This window comes from Phyllobates terribilis, unplaced genomic scaffold, assembly GCF_046119375.1.
Source record: "Phyllobates terribilis strain yellow unplaced genomic scaffold, ASM4611937v1 Scaffold_9__5_contigs__length_417890890, whole genome shotgun sequence".
Classification (NCBI taxonomy): Eukaryota; Metazoa; Chordata; class Amphibia; order Anura; family Dendrobatidae; genus Phyllobates; species Phyllobates terribilis.
The window spans coordinates 43,745,902-43,770,544 of NW_027362769.1; the positions used below are offsets into that span (position 1 = coordinate 43,745,902).

General features: G+C 45.7%; 1 protein-coding gene across 2 annotated transcripts in view; it reads right to left on the minus strand.

Annotated features, from left to right (window-relative positions):
- CD28 (CD28 molecule) overlaps positions 1-24,643 on the minus strand; it is a 161,984-nt gene that overhangs the window by 53,228 nt on the left and 84,113 nt on the right. For both annotated transcript variants that reach the window (XM_073645606.1, XM_073645605.1), the window contains one exon: positions 241-345. In XM_073645606.1, the coding sequence (XP_073501707.1) occupies positions 241-345 (105 nt within the window). The remainder of the gene's footprint in view (positions 1-240; positions 346-24,643) is intronic.

The following is a 24,643-nucleotide window of genomic DNA, read 5'->3' on the forward strand; positions in this document are numbered from 1 at the left end:
AACCAACAGCACTGCTATTCATAATAGGCTGAGCAGGCAGTAACAAATAAAAGCAGAAGATAAAGTGCTTCCTTAAGCCGAAGTGAGACCACGATTTCACAATTATGAGCCAAGCATGGAGCTCTCTGGATTTGGACTTACTACATCTAACTTCACTTTGGCAAGTGTCTACAGAGTATTGAGATGATTTGACCTCCAGTCATCTAACAAACATCAACAGATAGCACATAGAATTTTTACCAGAGTCCAGATGTAGCTGTTTGTTACATGGTGATACCAACTTCTCCACAAAACGGCATGAACTGGGAACACCCCTGCCAACATTTTCTTCCTCCATGGAAAATCCTGTAAAGCAACAGAAGATATTTTAATGCCCAATTTCATTAGACAAAGGGTCAGTGATCATTACAAAACTTTTATGATACCCAATAAGCCTGTTAATTTGCTATTTGTCCAATCTTTTGATATATCAGAATTTTAAAATATGTTTAAAAAGAGATTGTCATTTAAATAAGAACACTGTAATATATCTTATCCTTGTCTAATCTTTTACTCTCAATTCATGTAAAAATCTGTATTCAGCGTATAGGATATCATAGTTGCTGATCATAAAGTTAGGGTATATGCACAAGTAGAGTAAAATTTCTGCACCAATTCTTTGGGAGCCTTTGGAAGTCCATTGAGCTGTAGGTTGGATTGCTGCTAAAGGGGAAAAAACTCTTTAAATCTTCTTCCTTAGCGAGTGTGACCGGAGAGTAAGTGCAAACGGAAGTCAGAGGATGGCTTGTGATTCAGTGACTTTGGATTCAGGGAGTTTGGAAGGGAGGAATTTGGACTGAATTGCTGTCTGTATTTTATTAATTCTTTACAATTCTTTTTACTTTAGATTTCTGTCTAGTGCAATCCCTATTAGGAAATGAGCTCCATTATTGACAATGCTATCCAGTGTACAGTACAGACCAAAAGTTTGGACACACCTTCTCATTTAAAATTTTTTCTGTATTTTCATGACTATGAAAATTGTACATTCACACTGAAGGCATCAAAACTATGAATTAACACATGTGGAATTATATACTTAACAAAAAAGTGTGAAATAACTGAAAATATATCTTATATTCTAAGTTCTTTAAAGTAGCCACCTTTTGCTTTGATGACTGCTTTGCACACTCTTGGTATTCTCTCCCAGAGAGGCAACGGGAGATTAGGGAGATAAATAAGTGGCTCAGGAATTGATGTAGGAAGGAGGGGTTTGGGTTCCTGGAGAGCTGGGCCGATTTCTCAGTTGGCTACAGGTTCTATGCTAGGGACGGGCTGCACCTCAATGGGGAGGGTGCAGCTGTGATGGGGGAGAAAATGGCTAGAAGGTTGGAGGAGTGTTTAAACTAGGGATTGGGGGGAGGGTATTCATTTTATAGGTGGGGAAATAGTGCTGATAGTGACCTGGACACAAATAAAGAAATTGGGGGTGGGGTTAGAAAAGTCAATATAGTAAGAAGGAATAGAGGTACAAAGAGTTACACAAAATGCATGTACACTAATGCCAGAAGCCTCACCAACAAAATGGAGGAATTAGAATTAATTTTGTTGGAAAATAATTATGACATGGTTGGGATATCTGAGACATGGTGGACGAGAGCCATGACTGGGCAGTTAATTTACAGGGCTATAGTCTGTTCAGAAATGACCGTACAAACAAGCGAGGAGGGGTGTGTGTATATATGTAAAATCATCCTTAAAACCCATCTTGCGTGAGAATATATGTGAATCTAACGAAAATGTAGAGTCCCTGTGGGTGGAAATAAAGGGAGCGGGAACAAATAATAAATTACTGATAGGGGTTTGTTATAAGTCTCCAAAAATAATGGAAGCAGCGGAGAATATCCTCATAAAGAAAATAGATGAAGCAGCGACTCAAGGAGAAGTCATTATTATGGGGGACTTCAGCTACCCTGAAATACATTGGGGAACAAAAACCTGTAGTTCCAGCTAAGGTAATAGGTTTTTGACAACTATGAGAGACAATTACCTTTCACAACTGGTTCAGGACCCAACAAGAAGGGGGGCACTGCTAGACCTAATATTAACCAACAGGCCTGACCGCATATCAAATATACGAGTTGGGGGTCACTTGGGTAATAGTGATCACAAAATAATAAGTTTTCATGTATCGTTTAATAAGATGTGAAGTAGAGGGGTTACAAGGACACTAAACTTCAGGAAGGCAAATTTCCAACGGTTGAGAGATGATCTTAGTGCAATAAACTGGGACGATATCCTGAGACATAAAACTACACAGAGCAAATGGGAGACATTTATTAGCATCTTGAATAGAACCTGTGCACAATATATACCCTATGGGAATAAACATGCTAGAAATAGGAGGAAACCACTATGGCTAAATAGAGCTGTAAGTGGCGCAATAAGTGACAAAAAGAAAGCATTTAGAGAAATAAAGCAAGTAGGTAGTGATGAGACATTAAATAAATACAGAAAATTAAATAAATTCTGTAAAAACCAAATCAAGGCAGCAAAGATTGAGACAGAGAGACTCATTGCCAGAGAAAGTAAAAGTAATACCCAAATAATCTTTGACTGCATAAATAGTAAGAAGCTAAAAAATGATAGTGTTGGCCCCCTTAAAAATAGTCTGGGTGAAATGGTGGATGAGGATGAGGAAAAAGCCAATATGCGAAATGATTTTTTTATTTACACAAGAAAATCGCATGACAGAAAACATGATCAGTGATAACAAAAATTCTCCATTAAATTTCACTTGCTTAACCCAGCAGGAAGTACGGCGGCGTCTAAAAATCACTAAAGTTAACAAATCCCCGGGCCCGGATAGGATACACCCGCAAGTACTGCAGGAATTAAGTAAAGTCATAGGTAGACCATTATTTTTAATCTTTAAAGATTCCATAATAACAGGGTCTGTACCACAGGACTGACGTATAGCAAATGTGGTGCCAATATTCAAAAAGGGGACAAAAACCGAACTTGGAAATTATAGGCCAGTAAGCTTAACCTCTACTGTGGGTAAAATCCTAGAGGGTTTCCTAAGAGATGCTATACTAGAGTATCTGAAGGAGAATAACCTCATGACCCAATATCAACATGGGTTTACGAGGAACCGTGCCTGTCAAACTAATCTGATCTGCTTTTATGAAGAGGTAAGTTCCGGACTGGAGGAAGAAAATGCAGTGGATGTTGTGTATATGGACTTTTCAAAAGCTTTTGAAATGGTTCCACACAAAAGGTTGATAAAATGAGAACAATGGGGATAGAGGAAAATATATGTAAGTGGGTTAAGAACTGGCTCAGTGATAGGAAACAAAAGGTGGTTATTAATGGAACATACTCAGACTGGGTCACAGTTAACAGTGGGGTACCAAAGGAGTCTGTATTTGGGCCTGCTTCTTTTTAACATATTTATTAACTACCTTGTAGGGGAAAGCTGTCCCTACAGTAAGACTAAGCTGAATCCCTACGATGTAGCGGGCTGCCTGTTCCTAGCGAACAGACCTGCCTTAGTCCTCTGCTAGTCTGAACGAAGACCTATAGCATAAGGGGAGGGGTCCCTAAAAGAACTAAGGACTAGGACAAAAATGGGACACCTCATAAACAGAGAAGTTGTTGCAGAACACAAAAAGACAAACTGACAAAAAGGTAGTAGAGGTCCCAGAAGGACCAAGCGAACTGACAGAGAAAGGTACCAAAGCACCTGGCTAGAGAGACAGTCAAACACTGAAGTCCAGCACAGCCAAAAGGGCGGAGCTGGAATATAAAGGCAGATGGTCAAGTGACCACAAAACACAAGATGGAAAAAAAACAAACAGGGGGGTTCTAACAGTACCCCCTCTTTTATGAGGATCCTCCTTATCCTCCAGGCCAAGGCCTATCCGGAAACCTCTTGTGGAAAGCTTTAACAAGCCTAGGAGCAGAGACATCATCCTTCCTTACCCAGGAGTTGTCTTTGGGACCAAAACCCTTCCAGGAGATAAGATACTGTAATCTCCCTCTATGCCATCTAGAAATCAAGATACGAGAAATTTCATATTTGCCGTCTTCCTCCACAGGAGGAACTGTGACAATGGCATCCCTATCTGACTCATCAGCCTTTTTCAACAAGGAAACATGAAACACAGGATTAATCTTCCAGGAAGAAGGGACATCCAACCTAACAGCAGATGGGTTAACAACCTGAAGCACCTTAAATGGACCCACAAACTTATGATCCAGTTTTTTAGAGGGAATCCTCAACCGCAGGTTCTGTGAGGACAACTAAACCATGTCACCCACAGTAAACAAAACCTCCTTACGTTTCCTGTCAAAATACTTCTTGGACTTCGTGTTAGCCTCTTGAAGGTTGCAACGTACATTAGTCCAAACTCTCTCCAAATCACCGGAAAAATTCTCCTCCTCCGGCACCCCCGACCCCAATTTGGAGAGCGAACCAAAAGACGGATGTCTCCCAATACAACAAAAAAAAGGAGAACACCCAGCAGAGGAGGACGTATGATTGTTAAGAGCAAATACTGCGAGAGGCAGAAACTCAGACCACACCTCTTGATTGTGACTCACCCCCTGGGCCAGTGCTGTAGTGCGGCGCGCGTGCGCGCGGGGGATACCCGGAGCCGGATCCGATGGGGGTAGTAGTCTTCGTGTGGCGGTGACCCGGTCCGCGCCCAGGGTGGTCAAACTAAGTGGCAGTTATTGGTATGATGGTATTAGTGTCCGACTATGCCACCCGTTGAATGCGGTTATGAAACCGCCGCTGCAGGGCAGACCGCTGAGGCCGGTGGTATAGGTGTGCAGCAATGTTGATATAACCCCCAACGGGAGAGGTATGGCCTCAGGGCAGCGGATGTGGGTGATGTTGGGAGTGATGGTGTGGATGTCCCAGCACTAACGGTGCGACAAGGAAGCACGGAGACGCGAGGGTACAGTTCAGGGCCTTTACTGATGGTACAAGGCAAATTCCCCCGGGAGTACTGGCTAGTAGTTGGGGCCTGGTTAGTCTGCGAGTAAGCCGGAGTTCCCCTGGCCAGGTGGAGTTGTAGGCCTTCCCGTTAGTCTGTACCCTTCCTGGCTACCCTGCTTTCGGCGGTTACAAGTAGCCCACGTCCCTGGGTATACCGTGTGGTGCTCACCCATATGGCTGGTGACCTGGGGCCTCCTGTTAGCCTCCGCTCCGGGATGGCGGTGCTGGTCCCTTCGTTGTGACTGAGCCTCCGGGCTTTTATGGCCAGAGGACCTGGAATCCCCTGCCGGATGGATTCTGCTGCTGGGTATATCTTAGTCCCCACAGCCTCGGACTCCTGTGTCCGGTTTTAGTACCTTCTCCCAGGGCGAGCTCTGCACAGCTCCAGCCCCTGGCGCTTCTCCTTGGCTCCTACAGAGCTCCTGATGTCTATCTGTCCCTGTTTCTGCGTGTCCAGACCAGACTCCGTCTCTGTCTGGAACTCCTCTCTCTAACCCTGCCTCAGCCCCAATTTATGTAGGGGAAGTTCTTCCCCTCCCAGGACTGGGCAGGAGGTGTGGCATGCTTAGGATTCCTGCCCAGGAGACCTCCCACCTGCTCACAGACGTAATACTGCTATTACTGTGGAAACCAGACCCCTGGGGTGCCACATTCCCCCCTAGTGAAATTTAGTACTCCCGGACTAAACATATATTTTTTTTTAAAACATAACAGGGTATAAACAATAACAATTAAATACATGAGATGGTCACGGCGTGTCCGTAACCGGGAAGCAATAAGGGTGTCCATTTCACCAAAGAACAGGGAGCCGTAACCAGGTAGGGGTCTGTCCTGCCCCGAGTCTTTAACAGTCTTTAGTCCATTCCTGGGTTACGCTCCAAACATATTTACAACAGAGTTCCGGTTACTCACTGTCCATAACCTGTCAGTCCATATAAAGAAATCTGTAACTGAAAAACATAATTAGCAACGGCTACAACAAAACAAGTAAACATAAAGTAGTTAAAGCAACTAGCCAACTTAGATTCTCCAACGTACGGGCATCTGGCCTCTGGTAACCCTAGTGGACCTACGGAGCTCACTAACTGGTCCTGCACTACAGGGTGTAGGAGGTGTTATGGGCAGGCTGGGCAGCTTTCTGCGCACTCTTTGGCTCACTAGGGGCACGGCAGGCTCACTACTAGCAGAGGGTTGATCCTCCTGTACTGCTGGTGTGGTCTCTTCTGCCTCTTGGGCCGGCTGCTTTTCCAGCTCTACTGGTTCCTCTGTAGGCACTTGCGGGACCGGCTGGAGAAAGGTGAGGATGGGTACCACGACAGCACCGTTTATTTGTGTCCAAGACCGGGGGAAGTCTCCGAGTACAGTCCTGATCATTTCTTCCCTTTCCTCTGCGGGTCGAGGGTTTTCTTGATCTTCTTCTTCAGGGTTTTGCAGCTGCTCAGGACACTTCTTCAGGTGGTCTCTGGAGACAACGGCTGTGGTTTCTCCTCCATCCTTACTGATCACGCAAATCTTTGGGTTCTCATGGCTTGATGGCAGTACGGTGTACGGGTCCTTCTCCCACTGGTCGTCCAACTTGTGGAGCCGTCTTTTCCTCTTCAAGACCTGCTCTCCAGGTACCAGGGGAACAGTGGGAGCATACTGATTATAAGCCCTCTCTTGCCTTTCTCTAGCTTGAGACAGACTTCGCTCCACACTCTCCTGCACTTTCCGATACTGCTGCTGCCGTCCTGTATCCCAGTCTGCCTCTGGCGAGGTGTCCTCGGGCGTCAGGACTCCCATATCCAGGTCGATAGGCAGCTTACCAGGCCTCGCTCTCATTAGGTAAGCCGGGGTACAGTTGGTAGAACCTACAGGGATGTGGTTGTATAGGTCCACCAGATCAGGCAGCTTCTCAGGCCACAGACTGCGTTCTTCCAGGGGCAATGTTTTCAGGAGGTCTATCACCACCTGGTTCATCTTCTCGCAGAGTCCATTAGTTTGTGGGTGATAGGGCGTTGTTCTTATCTTCGTGCCATACAGGTTGCAGAACTCCTGGAAGACTTCCGCTTCGAAGGCTGGCCCTTGGTCTGTCAGCACTTGGTCCGGGTACCCGTGTGGACGGCAGAAGTGCTGCTGGAAGGCTCTAGCTGCTGTTTGAGCCGTTAAGTCCTTGACCGGGACCACCACCAGAAACCGGGAGTAATGATCTACGATTGTGAGGGCGTAGACATACCCAGATCTGCTTGGAGCCAGTTTCACATGGTCCAGGGCTACCAGTTCCAGTGGCTGTCGGGTGATGATGGGCTGCAAGGGAGTCTTCTGGCTGGCACGGTCCTTCCTTCTTAGGTGGCACGGTCCACAGTCTCTGCACCACCTCTCGATGGCTCCTCTCATGCCTACCCAGTAGAACCGTTCACGCAATAAGAACTCCAGCTTCTTCCACCCGAAATGTCCTGCTCCGTTGTGGTACGCCTCCAGAATCATAGCCGCGTCTCGTCTGGGGACCACTACCTGCCAGGTCAACTCATGTGTTCGAGAGTTAACCATTCTCCGGCACAACTTCTCCCTGTAGAGGAACAGCCTACTTTTCTCCTTCCACAGTTGCTTAGTCTCCTCTGGGGCGTCTGGGTCCAGACTGGCATCGGCTTGGGTCAGCATTTCCTTCACCAGACGGACTGCAGGATCACTATCTTGTGTCTCCGCCCAGTTGTAGTGGGGCAAGGGATTGAACGTCGCGGAGCGTCTGTCCTTCACACGGTGGGAATACAGGGTAATCCCATGACGGTGGAACGCAGGGAGCTCAACTTCTTCCAGATCTTCTGGATCTTCCCCTACGTCCGGTAAGTTCGGCATTCTAGACAGGGCATCCGCGTTGGCATTTGAGCGTCCTGCCCGGTATTTGATGGTGAATTCAAAGTTGGACAGGCGAGCCATCCATCTCTGTTCCAGAGCACCGAGCCTTGCAGTGTCCAGGTGTGTCAACGGGTTGTTATCCGTGTACACGATGAATTTGGAGGAGGCAAGGTAATGCTTGAAACATTCGGTCACTGCCCACACTACTGCCAGGAACTCCAGCTTGAATGAGCTATAATTCTCAGGGTTCCTCTCGGTGGGTCGTAGCTTTCGGCTAGCGTAAGCGATTACCCGTTCTTTTCCTTGCTGGATCTGGGACAGCACGGCTCCTAGCCCGATGTTACTTGCGTCTGTGTGGAGGATAAAGGGCTGGCTGTAGTCTGGATATGCCAGGATTTCATCCCCCGTGAGGGCCATCTTCAGCTGGCAAAAGGACTCCTCTTCCAGCTTTTCCCACCTGAAGGGCGGCTTCTGGTTTTTGGCTTTTCGAGATTGACCTTTCAGGAGGTCCTGCATAGGGGCTGCCATTTTGGTGAAACCGGGAATGAATCTTCGGTAGTAGCCTACCAACCCGAGGAACTGCCGCACTTCCTTTATGCTGGAGGGTCTTGGCTAGTCCTTAATCACGGTGATCTTATCAGGGTCAGGAGCCACTCCGTCAGCACTCACCACGTGTCCCAGGTATTGCACCTTTGGTTTCAGGAGGTGACACTTGGAGGGTTTCACCTTTAGGCCGTAGTTTGCCAGAGCTTCGAACACTTCTGCCAGGTGTTTCAGGTGGTCCTCGTAGGTCTTGGAATAGACGATGACATCGTCCAGGTATAACAGGACCGTCTCGAAGTTCCGGTGTCCCAGACAGCATTCCATCAACCGTTGGAAGGTTCCTGGTGCGTTGCAGAGCCCGAACGGCATACAGTTAAATTCGCTGAGACCCATCGGGGTGGTGAATGCGGTCTTCTCCCTGTACGCCTCTGCTACAGGAACCTGCCAGTACCCGCTAGTGAGGTCCAAAGTAGAGAAGAAGTTAGCAGATTTTAATGCAGCTAAGGACTCTTCTATCCTTGGTAACGGGTACGCATCTTTGTGTGTGATACGGTTGACCTTCCTGTAGTCTACACACATTCTCATAGTGTTGTCCTTCTTTTTCACTAAGACTAGTGGAGCTGCCCAGGGGCTACAGCTGTCCCTGATTACCCCAGCCTCCTTCATGTCTCTAAGCATCCCCTTGGCGTGTTGGTAGTGTGCAGGGGGTACGGGTCGGTATCTCTCTTTTATGGGAGGATGGTCTCCCGTGGGGATGTGGTGTTCTACCCCCTTTACTCGCCCGAATTCTAATGGGTGTTTACTAAACACTCTCTCGTACTCTTGAACCACCCGATAGACTCCTTGTTTCTGGTGTGAGGGAGTGGAGTCAGTACCCAGATGTAGTTGCTGACACCAGTCCTCCACCGGTTTCTTAGAGCCGTTACCTTCCTCTGGTTGAGATGGAGGCAAGGGTTCCACGGCCTGTACAGAATTCTGGTTTATGGTGAACAATTTAGCTAGCGTGGCATACCGGGGCAGGTGTACTTCTCTCTCACCGATATTTATGATGCGAACGGGCACCCTCCCATGGCGTACATCGACCACCCCCCATGCTGTCAAAATGGTGGGCCTACTGTCTGAGTAGACGGGTTCTACCATTGCTTGGTAGTCTCTACCTCTTAGACCAATAGCTGCCCGGCACCAAATCATCATCTCACTTTTTGGGGGCATGGCAATAGGGAACGGGTCACACATTCTCACGCTACCTATCTCACCACCAGATAGTTCCACCTGTTGCCGCTTCATCAGTGCCCGGATCTCTTTTTGGAGCACACGCTGCTGGCCGGAACTGGCGTTCTTGGCAACCTGCTGTAAAATGAGAATCACCTCTGCAAGACAATTTTCAATTACATTGGTTCCCAGGGTGATTCTAGGGTGACTCTCATGACGGTCTATGTCCACTATAATCAGTCCTTGTGCCGCCAGTTCGACTTTACCGATTTTAATGGTCACCTCCTTGAATCCCACCTGCGGCACGGGCTGACCATTGCTGGCGATGATACTCAGGTCGTCGTCTGGGTAGCGGGTTATGTCCGAATCATTCCAGTACTGCTTGAAGAGCACGTACGGGATGGTGGTGACCTGTGACCCAGTGTCTAGTAGGGCACTCATAGGAATGCCATCCAGTACCACAGGCAAGATTGGACGTCCCCCTATGTATTTATCACGCCAGTTTGATGGGCCTGATGGTCTTATGCCTGGGGGTTGGCCCTCTACCCCAGGTTGTGCCCGTTTAAATGACAGTACCTTGCCACATGTCCGGGTTGATTGCAGCGGCGGCAAATAGGTCGTCCGTCCTCGTTGTATCGATCGCTGGGTCTTCCTCTGGCCGGTGGGGTCCTCCTTGGTCGGCGCCACGGGATGTCCTCCGGTCCGGATGCCAGCTCGATCTTCCCTGCAGTAGAAACCTGTAAAGACTGCACAGTTCGGGTTAGCGCGGCAATGCTTTTAGTTAGCTCTTGGACCTGATGGTGCAGGTCTGTAGCCGGGTCACTGTTTAAAGCCTGCGCATCAGCTCCCACAGGCCCTGCAGACAAGGGTGCCGTCTCCTGGTGATAAGTGATAGCAGGGCGCCTGTGGGTCACAGCGCCACCTGGTGCCGGTTCTCGGAGCACCCGGATGGCTCTGTCTTTGAACTGTGCAAAGTCCAGGTCAGGGTCCTGTAAGGCCATTGCCCGCAACTGGGTTCGGTGGGCATTGCACAGTAGACCCTCAATGAATTGTTCAGTCAACAGCTTATCTTCATTTCCCACGCTGTCAGGGTCTGCCTGCTTAATGGCTCTCAGGGCCTCTTGTAGGTTTAGAGCATAGTCTCTTATACTCTCATGTGCCCGTTGTTTGCACCCATAAAATCTTAGTTTTATTTCGGCTGAGGTGCGGGTGTCAAATGTGTCTTTCAGCCGGGTTAGTATGTCTCTGACAGTCCTCTTCCTCCCAGGTGGCCAGGACTTTACCTCCCTTTGGGCTGCCCCGATTAATTGGGCCACCAGGATGCTCACTTTTTGCGCCTCCGTGAGGGGATACACCTGGAAGAGGCTATCCAGCCTTTCTCTGAAGTCATTTAGGGTATGTGACTCCCCTGAGTACTGGGGTAGCCAGGCTGCCCCCGGGATATAGGGCATGGTGAAAGGCATGACCGCAGCAGCGGTGGCGCTGGCGGCGGCTGTGGCGGTGAAGCTCTCCTCCGTATCCGACATCCTCCTCCCCCCTAGTGGACCGTGGCCTACCTTGCGATGATCCTCTTCCGTAGGCCGCAGCTCCGCAGTGGATCGTCAGGGTTGAGGACCTTCCGTCGCGCTCCTGTGACGTCGGCGTCTGCTGGGCTCCTTCCAGGACCTTACACAACGTCCGGACGTGAGGCGGGGCTTCAGTTCTCGCGGGCTTTCGGAGTCCACGCCCCTCTTCTTCCCGCGCGGCGTCCTCAAGATGGCGTACAATGGCGGGAAAACTCCACGGATGGCGGGAAGAAGGCAGAAGATGGCGTCGGATGGCGGGAAAACTCCACGGATGGCGGGAAGAAGGCAGAAGATGGCGTCGGATGGCGGGAATCTTCACCACAGGTAAGTATAAAAGTCTCTTTTTTCAGGCACGCAGTACCCGGTGGTTGCGGGCACGTAATCCTGCCGACTACGCCAAAGTTGGCTCACCCCCTGGGCCAGTGCTGTAGTGCGGCGCGCGTGCGCGCGGGGGATACCCGGAGCCGGATCCGATGGGGGTAGTAGTCTTCGTGTGGCGGTGACCCGGTCCGCGCCCAGGGTGGTCAAACTAAGTGGCAGTTATTGGTATGATGGTATTAGTGTCCGACTACGCCACCCGTTGAATGCGGTTATGAAACCGCCGCTGCAGGGCAGACCGCTGAGGCCGGTGGTATAGGTGTGCAGCAATGTTGATATAACCCCCAACGGGAGAGGTATGGCCTCAGGGCAGCGGATGTGGGTGATGTTGGGAGTGATGGTGTGGATGTCCCAGCACTATCGGTGCGACAAGGAAGCACGGAGACGCGAGGGTACAGTTCAGGGCCTTTACTGATGGTACAAGGCAAATTCCCCCGGGAGTACTGGCTAGTAGTTGGGGCCTGGTTAGTCTGCGAGTAAGCTGGAGTTCCCCTGGCCAGGTGGAGTTGTAGGCCTTCCCGTTAGTCTGTACCCTTCCTGGCTACCCTGCTTTTGGCGGTTACAAGTAGCCCACGTCCCTGGGTATACCGTGTGGTGCTCACCCGTATGGCTGGTGACCTGGGGCCTCCTGTTAGCCTCTGCTCCGGGATGGCGGTGCTGGTCCCTTCGTTGTGACTGAGCCTCCGGGCTTTTATGGCCAGAGGACCTGGAATCCCCTGCCGGATGGATTCTGCTGCTGGGTATATCTTAGTCCCCACAGCCTCGGACTCCTGTGTCCGGTTTTAGTACCTTCTCCCAGGGCGAGCTCTGCACAGCTCCAGCCCCTGGCGCTTCTCCTTGGCTCCTACAGAGCTCCTGATGTCTATCTGTCCCTGTTTCTGCGTGTCCAGACCAGACTCCGTCTCTGTCTGGAACTCCTCTCTCTAACCCTGCCTCAGCCCCAGTTTATGTAGGGGAAGTTCTTCCCCTCCCAGGACTGGGCAGGAGGTGTGGCATGCTTAGGATTCCTGCCCAGGAGACCTCCCACCTGCTCACAGACGTAATACTGCTATTACTGTGGAAACCAGACCCCTGGGGTGCCACAATTGTCTGCCACAAAACAAAGCAAAAACTGTTCTACATCCTGGTTCTTTCTTTCAGTCTGTCCATTAGACTCAGGATGATAACCAGATGAAAATGACAAATGGACTCCCAACCTGTCACAAAAAGCACGCCAAAAGCGAGCCACAAACTGAGGTCCTCTATCAGAAACAATATCCGTGGGAACGCCATGAAGCTTGACAATCTCCTTAACAAACGCCTTAGCGAGTGTCTTGGCGCAGGGCAACTTAATGAATGGAACCAAATGACAGATCTTACTAAAACGGTCCACGACCACCCAGATGACAGTAAAACCCTTGGACACAGGAAGATCAGTAATAAAATCCATTGTGAGATGCGTCCAAGGCGCACTAGGAACCTCCAGACGGCAAAGAAACCCTGCAGCAGGAGTATGTGAAGCCTTTGACCTAGCACACACAGTACATTGATGCACCCACTTGATGACTTCTTTCTGCCATCCAGGCCACCAAAAACTGCGACTGATAAGTCTCTAAATCTCAGAAATTCCTGGATGACCTGCCAACCGAGACTCATGACACTCCACAAACAAATCACTCCTAAAGGTTCTAGGCACGAACATCCTCCCATGGGGAGTGTTAGATGGGGCATCATCTTGAGCTTTCAGAATCCCATCCTCCAAAACGGAGTCCAATACCGCCACCACAACTCCTTTCTGTAAAATGCTCTCCTCCTCCTCGGCACCGACCGTAGGAGAGAAGCTGCGAGATGAAGCATCGGCTTTAATATTCTTAGTACCAGGGATATAGGTAACAGAAAAATGAAACCGAGAAAAAAAAAGTGCCCACCTAGCTTGACGGGCAATCAAGCGCTTGGCAGCATCCAGATAGATCAAATTCTTATGATCTGTGAAAACCTGAATAGGAAATCTAGCGCCTTCCAAAAAATGATGTCAATGTTCAAAACCGAGTTTAATAGCCAGCAACTCTCGATTTCCAACATCATAATTCAGTTTGGTTTCCGAAAAAAATTTTTAAAAGAAGGCACAAGGATGTACTCCATCCCTGTTCTCCTGAGACAAAACTGGTCCAACCCCCATCCATGAAACATCGACCTCGACCAAAAAAGACTTGGACTAATCAGGCTGCATAAGGATAGGGGCAGAACTGAACCTCTCTTTGAGGTACTTAAACACTTCAATGGCCTCAGTAGTCCACTGGACTGTATTCGCACCTTTCCTGGTGAGATCGGTTAGAGGTTTAACAATTACAGCAAAATTCTTAATGAATTTCCTGTAATAATTGGCAAAACCCAAAAGTCTCTGTATAGATTTCAAACCAGTAGGCCTAGGCCATTCCTGCACAGCCTGAACCTTCACAGGGTCCATTTCAAAGCCCTCGCTGGAGACAATGTAGCCCAAAAAACTAATTTTCTGCACAGCGAACTCACATTTCTCTAGCTTAGCAAAGAGTGAATTATCACTCAATAACTGCAAAACTTCACGTACACTCAGCCAATGGGACTCTAGATCTGGTGAATAAATCAAAATGTCATCCAAATACACAACCACATTCTTACCAATCAAAGGTCTCAGGATGTCATTAATAAGGTTCTGAAAAAATGCAGGTGCATTGGTAAGACTAAAAGGCATCGCCAGATTCTCAAAATGAACCTTCCGGAATGTTAAAAGCAGTTTTCCATTCATCACCCTCCTTCACTCATAACAAATTGTATGCCCCCCAGAGATCAATTTTAGAGAACCTCTTGGCCCCCACTAACTGGTTAAACAAGTCAGGAATTAATGGCAATGGGTAGGAATTGCGTACGGTAATCTTATTAATTTCACGAAAATCCAGACATGGACGTAAACCCCCGTCCTTTTTTTTAAAAAAGAAAAATCCAACTGCCACAGGTGACTTAGAAGGTCTAATGTGACCAGCAGCCAGGCTAGTCTGTATGTATTCCTCCAAGGCCTTTCTTTCAGGGATAGTCAGATTAAACAAGCAACTCTTGGAAAGAGTAGCTCCCGGAACAAACTCAATGGTGCAATCATAATCCCTATGAGGAGGTAAAACTTGCAACTCCTCCTCCGAAAGAACCCTCCAAAAATCTTGAATAGGTACCGGTAATTCCCCTTTTACCACAGCCGCAATGCAACCATTACAGCATTTATCATAGCACTTCGGACTCCAAGACTTACTCATATTACTAGACCAGTCCAGTAAAGGATTGTGCAGTTTTAACCAAGGCAAACCTAGAACGACTGGAGAGGGTAAATCCAATACAATCAAGTCCAAAATTTCTTGGTGAACTCCATTGATAGTGAGGGGAAATGCAGCAACCTTGTGAGTAATACATTTCAATGGAGTGTTATCAATTGCAATCACTGAAATAGGTGATGACAAAGGTTTGGATTTCAAGTTAAGTTTTTCCAAAACCCCTTTTTCAATCACATTGTGTTGAAACACAATCAACAAATACCTGAAATTCAATCAAATCTCCCTGCAAAGTAGTACTCCCAGAAAGAAATACTCCTGCAGAGCGTAAACAAGCAATACGGGTGTACCTGACCTTTTTTTTTTCTTTACTTAAACGAAGCTCACAATACTTAATCAAATGGTCAGCTTTACAACAATAAAGACACAATCCCTCAGCGAACCTCCGGTCTCTTTCCTGAGAGCGGAGTGACATCGCCCCAACCTCCATTGGTTCTCCGCCGTCTGAGCAGATTTTCTGGGGACTAGGACCTGACATTACAGGAGTCTTTACCTCATTCAGCCTGAACCTCAGCCTCCTGTCCACACGAACAGCTAATTGCATTGCATCCTGCAGAGTCTCAGGTGCAGGGAATGCAATTAGCTGATCCTTAACCCTTTCACTCAGACCAGCAAGAAATAAACATTTCAGCACAGGATCATTCCATTTGACTTCTGAAGCCCATCTTCTGAAGTGTGTGCAATAATTTTCAACATCACCTGACCCCTGATTCAAACGACTGAGTTCTGCCTCAGCAGATGAGATTCTATCAGGATCGTCATATATTAGACACATAGCAGAAAAAATTCTTCTACAGGCTTAAAGCATGTATCATTAGGTTGGAGAGAAAAGGCCCACACCTGTGGTTCATTGCGCAAAAGTGACATAATAAAACCAATGCGCTGTGATTCATTCCCAGAGGACCTTGGTCTCAAATGAAAATATAACAAACAAGCATTTCTAAAGGAAAAAAAATCTTGCTGTTCACCATAAAAAAACATCAGGCAGTCCTACCTTGGGTTCCACAAAGTGCGCTACAGATCAGCTACTCACGTGTTGCTGTAGCTCGGCCACCTCCAGAGACAATCCCTGCAAGCGTTGAGCCAAATCCTGGACGGAAACCATACTGATCCCCGAATCTCTTTCCTTATAGTATTTTGGGCTGGACTTACTGTTATGATCTGCAACATGTACTAAGGAAAGATAGGGGAAAGCTGTCCCTACAGTAAGACTAAGCTGAATCCCTACAATGTAGCGGGCTGCCTGTTCCTAGCGAACAGACCTGCCTTAGTCCTCGGCAAGTCTGAACGAAGACCTATAGCATAAGGGGAGGGGTCCCTAAAAGAACTAAGGACTGGAACAAAAATGGGACACCTCCTAAACAGAGAAGTTGTTGCAGAACACAAAAAGACAAACTGACAAAAAGGTACTAGAGGTCCCAGAAGGACCAAGCGAACTGACAGAGAAAAGCACCGAAGCACCTGGCTATAGAGACAGTCAAACACTGAAGTCCAATATACTGTAAATATAAAGGCAGATGGTCACGTGACCACAAAACACAAGATGGAAAAAAACAAACAGGATAGTTCTAACACATACAGAGTAGTCTTTCAATATTTGCAGATGACACTAAACTCTGCAGGGTAATCAATACAGAGGAGGACAATTTTATATTACAGGAGGATCTAAGTAAACCAGAAGCTTGGGCTGATAAATGACAAATGAGCTTTAATGGGGATAAATGTAAGGTACTGCACTTGGGCAGAGGAAATAAAATGTATAATTATTTTAATTGAAAAACACAGGGCAAAACTGTCACTGAAAAAGACCTGGGTATATTGGTGGATGACAAGCTCACGTTTGGTGGCCAGTGTCAGGCAGCTGGTGCAAAGGCAAATAGAATAATGGGATGCATTAAAAGAGGCATAGATGCTCATGAGGAGAACATAATTTTACCTCTATACAAGTCACTAGTGCGACCACTCTTAGAATACTGTGTACAGTTCTGGTCTCCGGTGTATAAGAAAGACATAGCTGAACTAGAGAGGGTGCAGAGAAGAGCGACCAAGGTTATTAGAGGACTGGGGGGTCTGCAATACCAAGACACGTTATTACACTTGGGGTTATTTAGTTTGGAAAAACGAAGGCTTAGGGGTGATCTTATTACTATGTACAAGTATATGAGGGGACAGTACAAAGACCTTTCTACTGATCTTTTTACTCTGAGGCCTGAGATGGGGACAAGGGGACATCTTCTACGTCTGGAGGAAAGAAGGTTTAATCATAATCACAGACGCGGATTCTTTACTGTAAGAGCAGTGAGACTATGGAACTCTTTGCCGCATGATGTTGTAATGAGTGATTCACTACTAAAATTTAAGAAGGGCCTGGATGCCTTTCTTGAAAAGTATAATATTACAGGTTATATATACTAAATTAATTGATAGGGCATTGATCCAGGAAACTAGTCTGATTCCCGTATGGAGTCAGGAAGGAATTTTTTTCCCCAATGTGGAGGTTAGTGTTTGCCACATGTTTTTTTTTGCCTTCCTCTGGATCAACATGTTAGGCTATGGGTTGAACTAGATGGACTTAGTCTTCCTTCAACCTTAACAACTATGTTACTATGTTACTATGTTATGTATGACTTTCTGCATCTCTTGGCATGAAAAACTGGGCTGTAAAACTGCACGTTTTTGGTGCGTTTTTGACTGCATTTTTGCACTGTGTTTTTGACTGATTTGAGTGAAGTCAATGGTGAAAAACGCACAGAGAATTGACATGCTGAAGATTATTTTCTGCACAAAATCTGCAAGTCACAAATAAGCAACGTGTGCATGACACTTCAGGTTTCTCAATCACTTTGCTGGCATCAGGATTGATTCACGTTTTGCTAGCAAACCTGCATGGCAAAGTCACACCAAAAACACACCAAATCTGCAACGTGTGCACACAGCATTGCATTTTGAAAGAATAAGTTACTGCCAATTAGGCATTCCCTTTTACATAGTTTTAGACTTCACTCTGCAATTAACAATTCTGGTCAATACTTGGATAATATAGTATGTCATTGACAAGAAAATATATGACCAGCATGGCTTCTGTCACAGCTCATATCACTGAGAACGGTGACTGTAAGCATTCCCGGACTTTGACTGACAGCCAGCTCAAGACAGTGCAGTGTCAGTCAAACTGCCAGGGCAAATGAACAGTTTGTACATAACAGATAAATTGTGTTATGTGTTCTAGTGCAGAAACTAGGGTGTGCATAACAAAGGGATTGAAAGAATTAACATAGTACACAATGCTCCAACATGAAAACCTTCATTAAAGGAGTTGTCCACTACTTTCACATTGATGCCCTATCTGTTGGAGAGGGCATCAATGTATGATCGGACGGCGTCCCGCACCTGGCACCCCCACCGATCAGCCGTTATCGATGCTGGAGGCGGCCGCCGGCCGGAAGTCCTTTCCTACAGTGCTTGGCCATCAAGTTGTAATGGCCGGGGCTTGGTACTGCACATCCTATTCACTTCAATGGGAGGCGGATGTGCAGTACCCTGCGGCGGCCACTACAGATGGATGGCCAAGCCCTGCAAGTAAGGACTTGCGGCTGCCGCCGCCGGTACCGTTAGCAGCTGATCGGCGGGGGTGCCGAGTGCGGGACCCCGGCCAATCATACATTGATGCCCTATCCAGCGGATAGAGCATCAATGTGAAAGTAGTGGACAACTCCTTTAAAGACCACAAAGAAACATATTCACATGTATTTTACTGCTCCTGACTATGTCATACATTATGGCCCGATTTGTCACAGCAATTTCACCAAAATTCTGGTGTAAATTGCTTTGAAAAGTTGCAAAACTAGATTTTCACAAAAATTTTGCAACTTTTGGCCTTTTTTATACCAGTTTCTCCCAACTTCACCACCGCATGCCACTTCATCAAAATGAGAAAATCATCGGTCTTGATGAATCTGGGCCTATGAGTATTGCCATTGAGTAATATTTCAACATACAGTATATGAATAGCGGTAAAATCTTGAGTTGGAATGCTTTGACATTAACTATAACTCACAGACAATCTTGGTGAGCCCTGTAAATCACAAATAACACTTAAATGATCTGCCCTATACACAGCATGCAATGAACTAGCAATGAAGCTGTTGCCTTACAGGGATTTTCCAGGCCCTGAAAAAGTCATGGAAAAAAATGCTATTTATTTGCAAATATAGTGTTAATATGCATTAATCTGCATTTATAGTGTTAAAATGCTGTCTGGTTGCCTTACTGAAAGCATGGCTACCGGGAGAAAATTTTTCAACACAATAACAGCAGGTCGCATGTCACTTGTGCTAATGTGAGTGGCCTGCGTGGCCTAAATGTGCTATCATGGCCTGCTTGAGTCTGGACTTTGAGCATATCTGGGATGTCACTGGTTGGCAATTACAAAGAAAGATGCCAGCAACGGATCTTGAAGATTTATGTGTCCAACTACATTCAATGCAGCAGAACATTTCTCAAACAATAATAATAATAATTTTTATTCCTATAGCACCAGTATATTCTGCAGCACTTTACAATTCGGAGAGGACATGTACAGGCAATAAAGACATTATGGAATAACACATAATTCAACACACACCAAGAGGAGGAAAGACCCTGCTATCAAGTTTATAATCTTGCTAGGAAATAGGGGAGACACAAAAGATAAATGGTAAAAAGTGCTTATATTTTATGGTCCAGCCATCAATATAATAAATAACAGTTGTGTACCACTAATAGCAGCAAACCAGGCAGCTGCTGTGAGTCAGGGGGGCCATTATAAAGTTTTCAGGGCTATGTGGGGCCATTATACAGTTTGCAGGGCTATGTGGGTACCCTAAAACAGTTTGCAGGTCTATGTGTGCGCCATTATACTATTTGGAGGGTGTGGGGGCCATTATGTAGTTTGCAGGACTATGTGAGGTCATTATATTATTTGGAGGGTTATGTGGGGCCATTATACTATTTAGAGGGCTATGTGGGGCCATTATACTATTTGGAGGGCTATGGAGGGGCATTATACTGTTTGGAGGGCTATGTGGCATGCATTATACTATTTGGAAGGCTATGTGGAGGCCAGTCTTCTGTTTGTGGGGCTATGTGTGGGCCATTATACTGTTTGGAGAACTAGTGGGGTCCATTATACTGTGTGTGGGCCGTTGTACATTGTGGAGGGTTACGTTGGGGCCATCATACTGTGTATATACTTGTGTATAGAGTTGTTTATTGGCCATCATACTGTGTGGAGGGGTCTAAGGGCCATTATACTGTATGGAGGGATGTGTCAGGGCCATCATACTGTGTTGGGGTCCCAGTGGGTGTATCATTCTTTGCGGGATGGGGGATAATATAGGATCATCGAACTATGCATGTGAAGGATGTTGTGTAGCAAATCACTATGGGGGTATCATATTGGGTTTTGGGGGCACTTCTGTTGGCATCATAGTTTCTGAAGGCAATGAAAGGTGTATCTTAATGCGTGGGAACACTAAACGGCTTCAATAGGAGCAAAATTACTTTGTAAGGGATGCACAATGGTGAGATATGTGCTTCTGTGATCCAGCCACATAATAAACGTGAAAAATAAGAAAAATTATTGCACTCACCTTCCACTCACCTCTACGGCCCCTCCGCTACTCACTACCACCTTTATGGTCCTCGCCGCATTTTCTGATTACCCACCACTAAAAGATCAACAGCATCATGACGTCACAACATGCACCATGAGATCATGCGTACCTACGCAGAACATGACCATGCGCCATGATACCTGAAAGTCCAGCACAGTGTGAGTGGCTCGAAAATTCTATCACAAGCGTGGAGGGATCAGAAGATGCGGCGGAAATAAACACTATTCCGGGTGGGATATAAAAAAAACCCTGTGGCTAATTTTTCCAAACTGCTACCCGAGGGAGTGAATCCCTACTATATATACAGTATATACAGCTCTGGCAAAAATTAAGAGACCACTGCAAAATTTTCATTGTCTCTGATTTTTCTCTTTATAGGTATATTTTTGAGTAAAATGTACATTGTTGTTTTATTCTATAAACTACTGACAACATGTCTCCGAAATTCAAAGCTAAAAATTTAGCATTTATTTGCAGCAAATGATAAATCGTCAACATAATAAAAAAATACCTCAAATAATGCAAAGAAAACAAGTTCTTATTCATTTAGAAACAACAATACTCCTGTTTTAACACTAGGACTACTGGACTCGTGACCCCGCCTAGAACTACTGAAAGGAGTCATTTTGACTCCTTGCTTGTTTTCGTTTATTTTTAGAGTTTCATTTGTGGTTATTTATTAATAATTATATTTTTTGTAATGTATTATTATTGTGAGATCCAACAGTAATGCTTTTGATTGTTTTTTTTTCTGCTTTTCTTATTTTTCTACAGAAAATAACAATAATTATAATAGACGTTTTTCAAACATTTTTTTTTATTCAAGTGCACACATATAAACAACAACTGAAGAACAAAAAGCAGAGAAAATGTAGGTGGAGGAGCATAAAAATGAAAATATGGTGCAGAATTCACCTTCTAAACATTTGGTGTTTCGCATTTTAGGCATTGCCTTTGATTTATGGCAGTACATTGCCCACACAAAGACTTACCACAAGTCTTACAATTTCCGACAGATCTATTTTTCTTGCACTTTTCTTTGATCTGGCAAAATTTTGTTTGAACCATCACTTCTGAGCATGTAGAAACTTGGGACGTGGAACCGTTTTCCCTATCTGTGACATAAGGACCACTCAACTCTCTCACAAGCGTTTGCAAAAATGCCTTGCGTGACATTTTTTGGTGGGTAATCTCCTTGAATATTATCCATGTACCCGTAAAGTCTAAGACATTTTCAAATGCATGAACAGGCCATCTCCTTGTGCATGTTCATGTGGTATATTTTCGTGCCATCTGATCCACTACATCTACTCCATATTTTGTTTCATTGTAAAACTTTACCGTTTCTGGAGTTTTTTTAGCGGAATCAGACGCAACAACAACATCTGGATGGACGGAACTCAAAATGACAACATTTTTGTTGGGCTTTCCTTGATATACTGTAAGTGTAAAATTGTCTTCATTTCTAAACACTTTAGTGTTGTACAATTCCTCTTTCATGGATTTTATTTCTTTAGGCACTTCTCGCCTTATCTTGTTCAGTGTTCCCACGATGGTTGTTCCTTTGCTTTTTAGCTGTTTAGCTAATTTTACTGAAGTAAAATAATTATCGGTTGTAACATTGCGACCTTTTTTCAAAAACGGGTCCAATAACTTCATTACCACATGGTCAGCTAAACGGTCCTCAGCACGGCGTGTGTCATCTTTGCCTAGATAAGGGAAGCCATTTGCCAGATATTTGCTCCTCTTATCAACAGCTAACCAATATTTGTGGCCATGTTTATCTGGTTTGGAAGGCATGTACTGCGTGAATGGACACCTAGTTTTGCTTGGGAAAAGTTGCTCATCCACCATTATGTATGGGCCAGGTTTGTAACACGCAATACAATTTTCAATAAACCTGTCCCACACAGTAGAAAATAGAGCAAACTTGTCCGTTTGCAGTCTCTCCGATCGAGTAGATTTCTCATCAAATCTGAGAAACCTCATAATTTCAACAAAGCGGTCCCTAGACATTGTCGCTTTGCAAAACAGTATTCCCCAGTCATTACACCAAATACTGCTAATCGAGTGACGGTTCGTGCCAGATATTCCACGAGCATAGAATATCGCAATGAATGCATCTAGCTCCTCATCAGATAGAGTTTGTTCAGCATTACACAGTAATACAAGCAGGTAAAACACAAGGAAAATGTGAAAAGTTGACATGTAAATTGAACTACATCTATATGAACATCAGGGTAAATAAGACAGAGTGAAAAAATTATGCACAAAACTTTATAGCAACATTTAGTGACAAAAGGACCTCAAAATATAGTAGGGAGTCAAAATGACTCCCTTCAGTAGTTCTTGGTAAATTTTGAAAAAAAACGCGCAAATTTTTCACCAAAATTATTTATTCTCACAAAATCTTTTTTCACATCATATTTGAGGAAAAGTCACCGAGTTTCAAGCCGGAATTCTGAAAAATGTAGTCACAGAAGAGAAATAAAAAACGAAAGGAGTCAAAATGACTCCATCAGTAGTTCTAGTGTTAACTCAGGAAGAGTTCAGAAATCAATATTTGGTGGAAGAACCATGATTTTTTATCACAGCTTTCATGTGTCTTGGCATTCTTTCCACCAGTATTTCACACTGCTTTTGGGTGACCTTATGCCACTCCTGGTACAAAAAATGTAAGCAGTTCTTCTTTGTTTAATGGCTTGTGACTATCCATCTTCCTCTTGATTACATTCCAGAGGTTTTCAACGGGGTTCAGGTCTGGAGATTGGGCTGGCCATGACAGGGTCTTGATGTGGTTCTCCTTCATTCACACATTGATTGACCTAGCTGTGTGGCATGGGGAATTGTCCTGCTGGAAAAAACAGTCCTCGGGCTGCGTGCCCACTATGCGTTTTTCAAGAGTTTTTGCAGCAGAATTTCCGCAGCTAAAACGCTTAAAAAATGCTTGGTAATACGTGCTCCATGGTCCCCAATAATAATCCACATGTGCTGTGCACATGCTGCAGAAATTTCCGCTGCGGATTATCATTGCGGAAAAATACGCTGCATGTCCATTAATTTTGCGGACACGCAGCGTAATCGCCACCATTGACTTGCATTGGACCGCGTGACATCCGCATCACTGCATCTGCATATGCGGATATCACACGGTTCAATGTGCGGATGGTACCTAGGTCTGGAGGGGAGGAGACTCTCATCCAGACCTGGGTACCATAGAACATGTAAAAAAAAGAATTTAAAATAAAAAAAAAGATTATACTTACCTTCCGATGTCCTCCCGGTGTTTTCTCCCCTCCGTCTGGTCTGCTGTATGGGTCGCGATGTTGTGAAGGACCTGCCATGATGTGATTGAGTCATGTGACCTGTCACATGACTCAATGACGTCACCGCAGGTCCTTCACACCACCATGAGCCGCCCAAAACACCGGACGAAAACACCGGGAGGACATCGGAAGGTAAGTATAATCTTTTTTTTTATTTTTTACCATTCTTATTCTTTTTTTTTAACTAACTTGGTCACACTACTATAAATCCATGTCGGTTGCATGGATTTACTGTATATAGTGTGAACAAGTTGTCAAGCACTTTTCCAAGTGATGCTAAAATCGCTTGGAAAAGCGCTTGATAACCCACATGCAGAAATGCATGCAAAAACGCTTGACAAACGCTTCTACCTGGCGGGAAAAACGCATGTAAAAACCGCATGCATTTTTTCCACCAGGGAGAAGCGGAAAAAATATGCAGCATTTCTGCATAGTGGGCACATAGCCTCAGAGTTGGGGAACATTGCTTGAGCAGAAGGAAGTAAGTGATTTTCAAGGATAACCTTGTATGCGGCTTGATTCATGAGTCCTTCGCAAAGATTAACCTGCTCAATTCCAGCCTTGCTGAAGCATCCCCAGATCATCACCGATCCTCCACCAAATTTCACAGTGGGAGCAAGACACTGTGGCTTGTATGCTTCTCCAGGTCTCCATCTAACCATTAGACGACCAAGTGTTGGGCAAAGCTGAAAATTAGACTCATCAGAGAAGATTACCTTACTCCAGTCCTCTATGGTCCAATCCTTATGGTCTTTGGTAAACTTAAGCCTGGCTCTCCTTTGCTTCTCATTGATGAAAGGCTTTTTTCTAG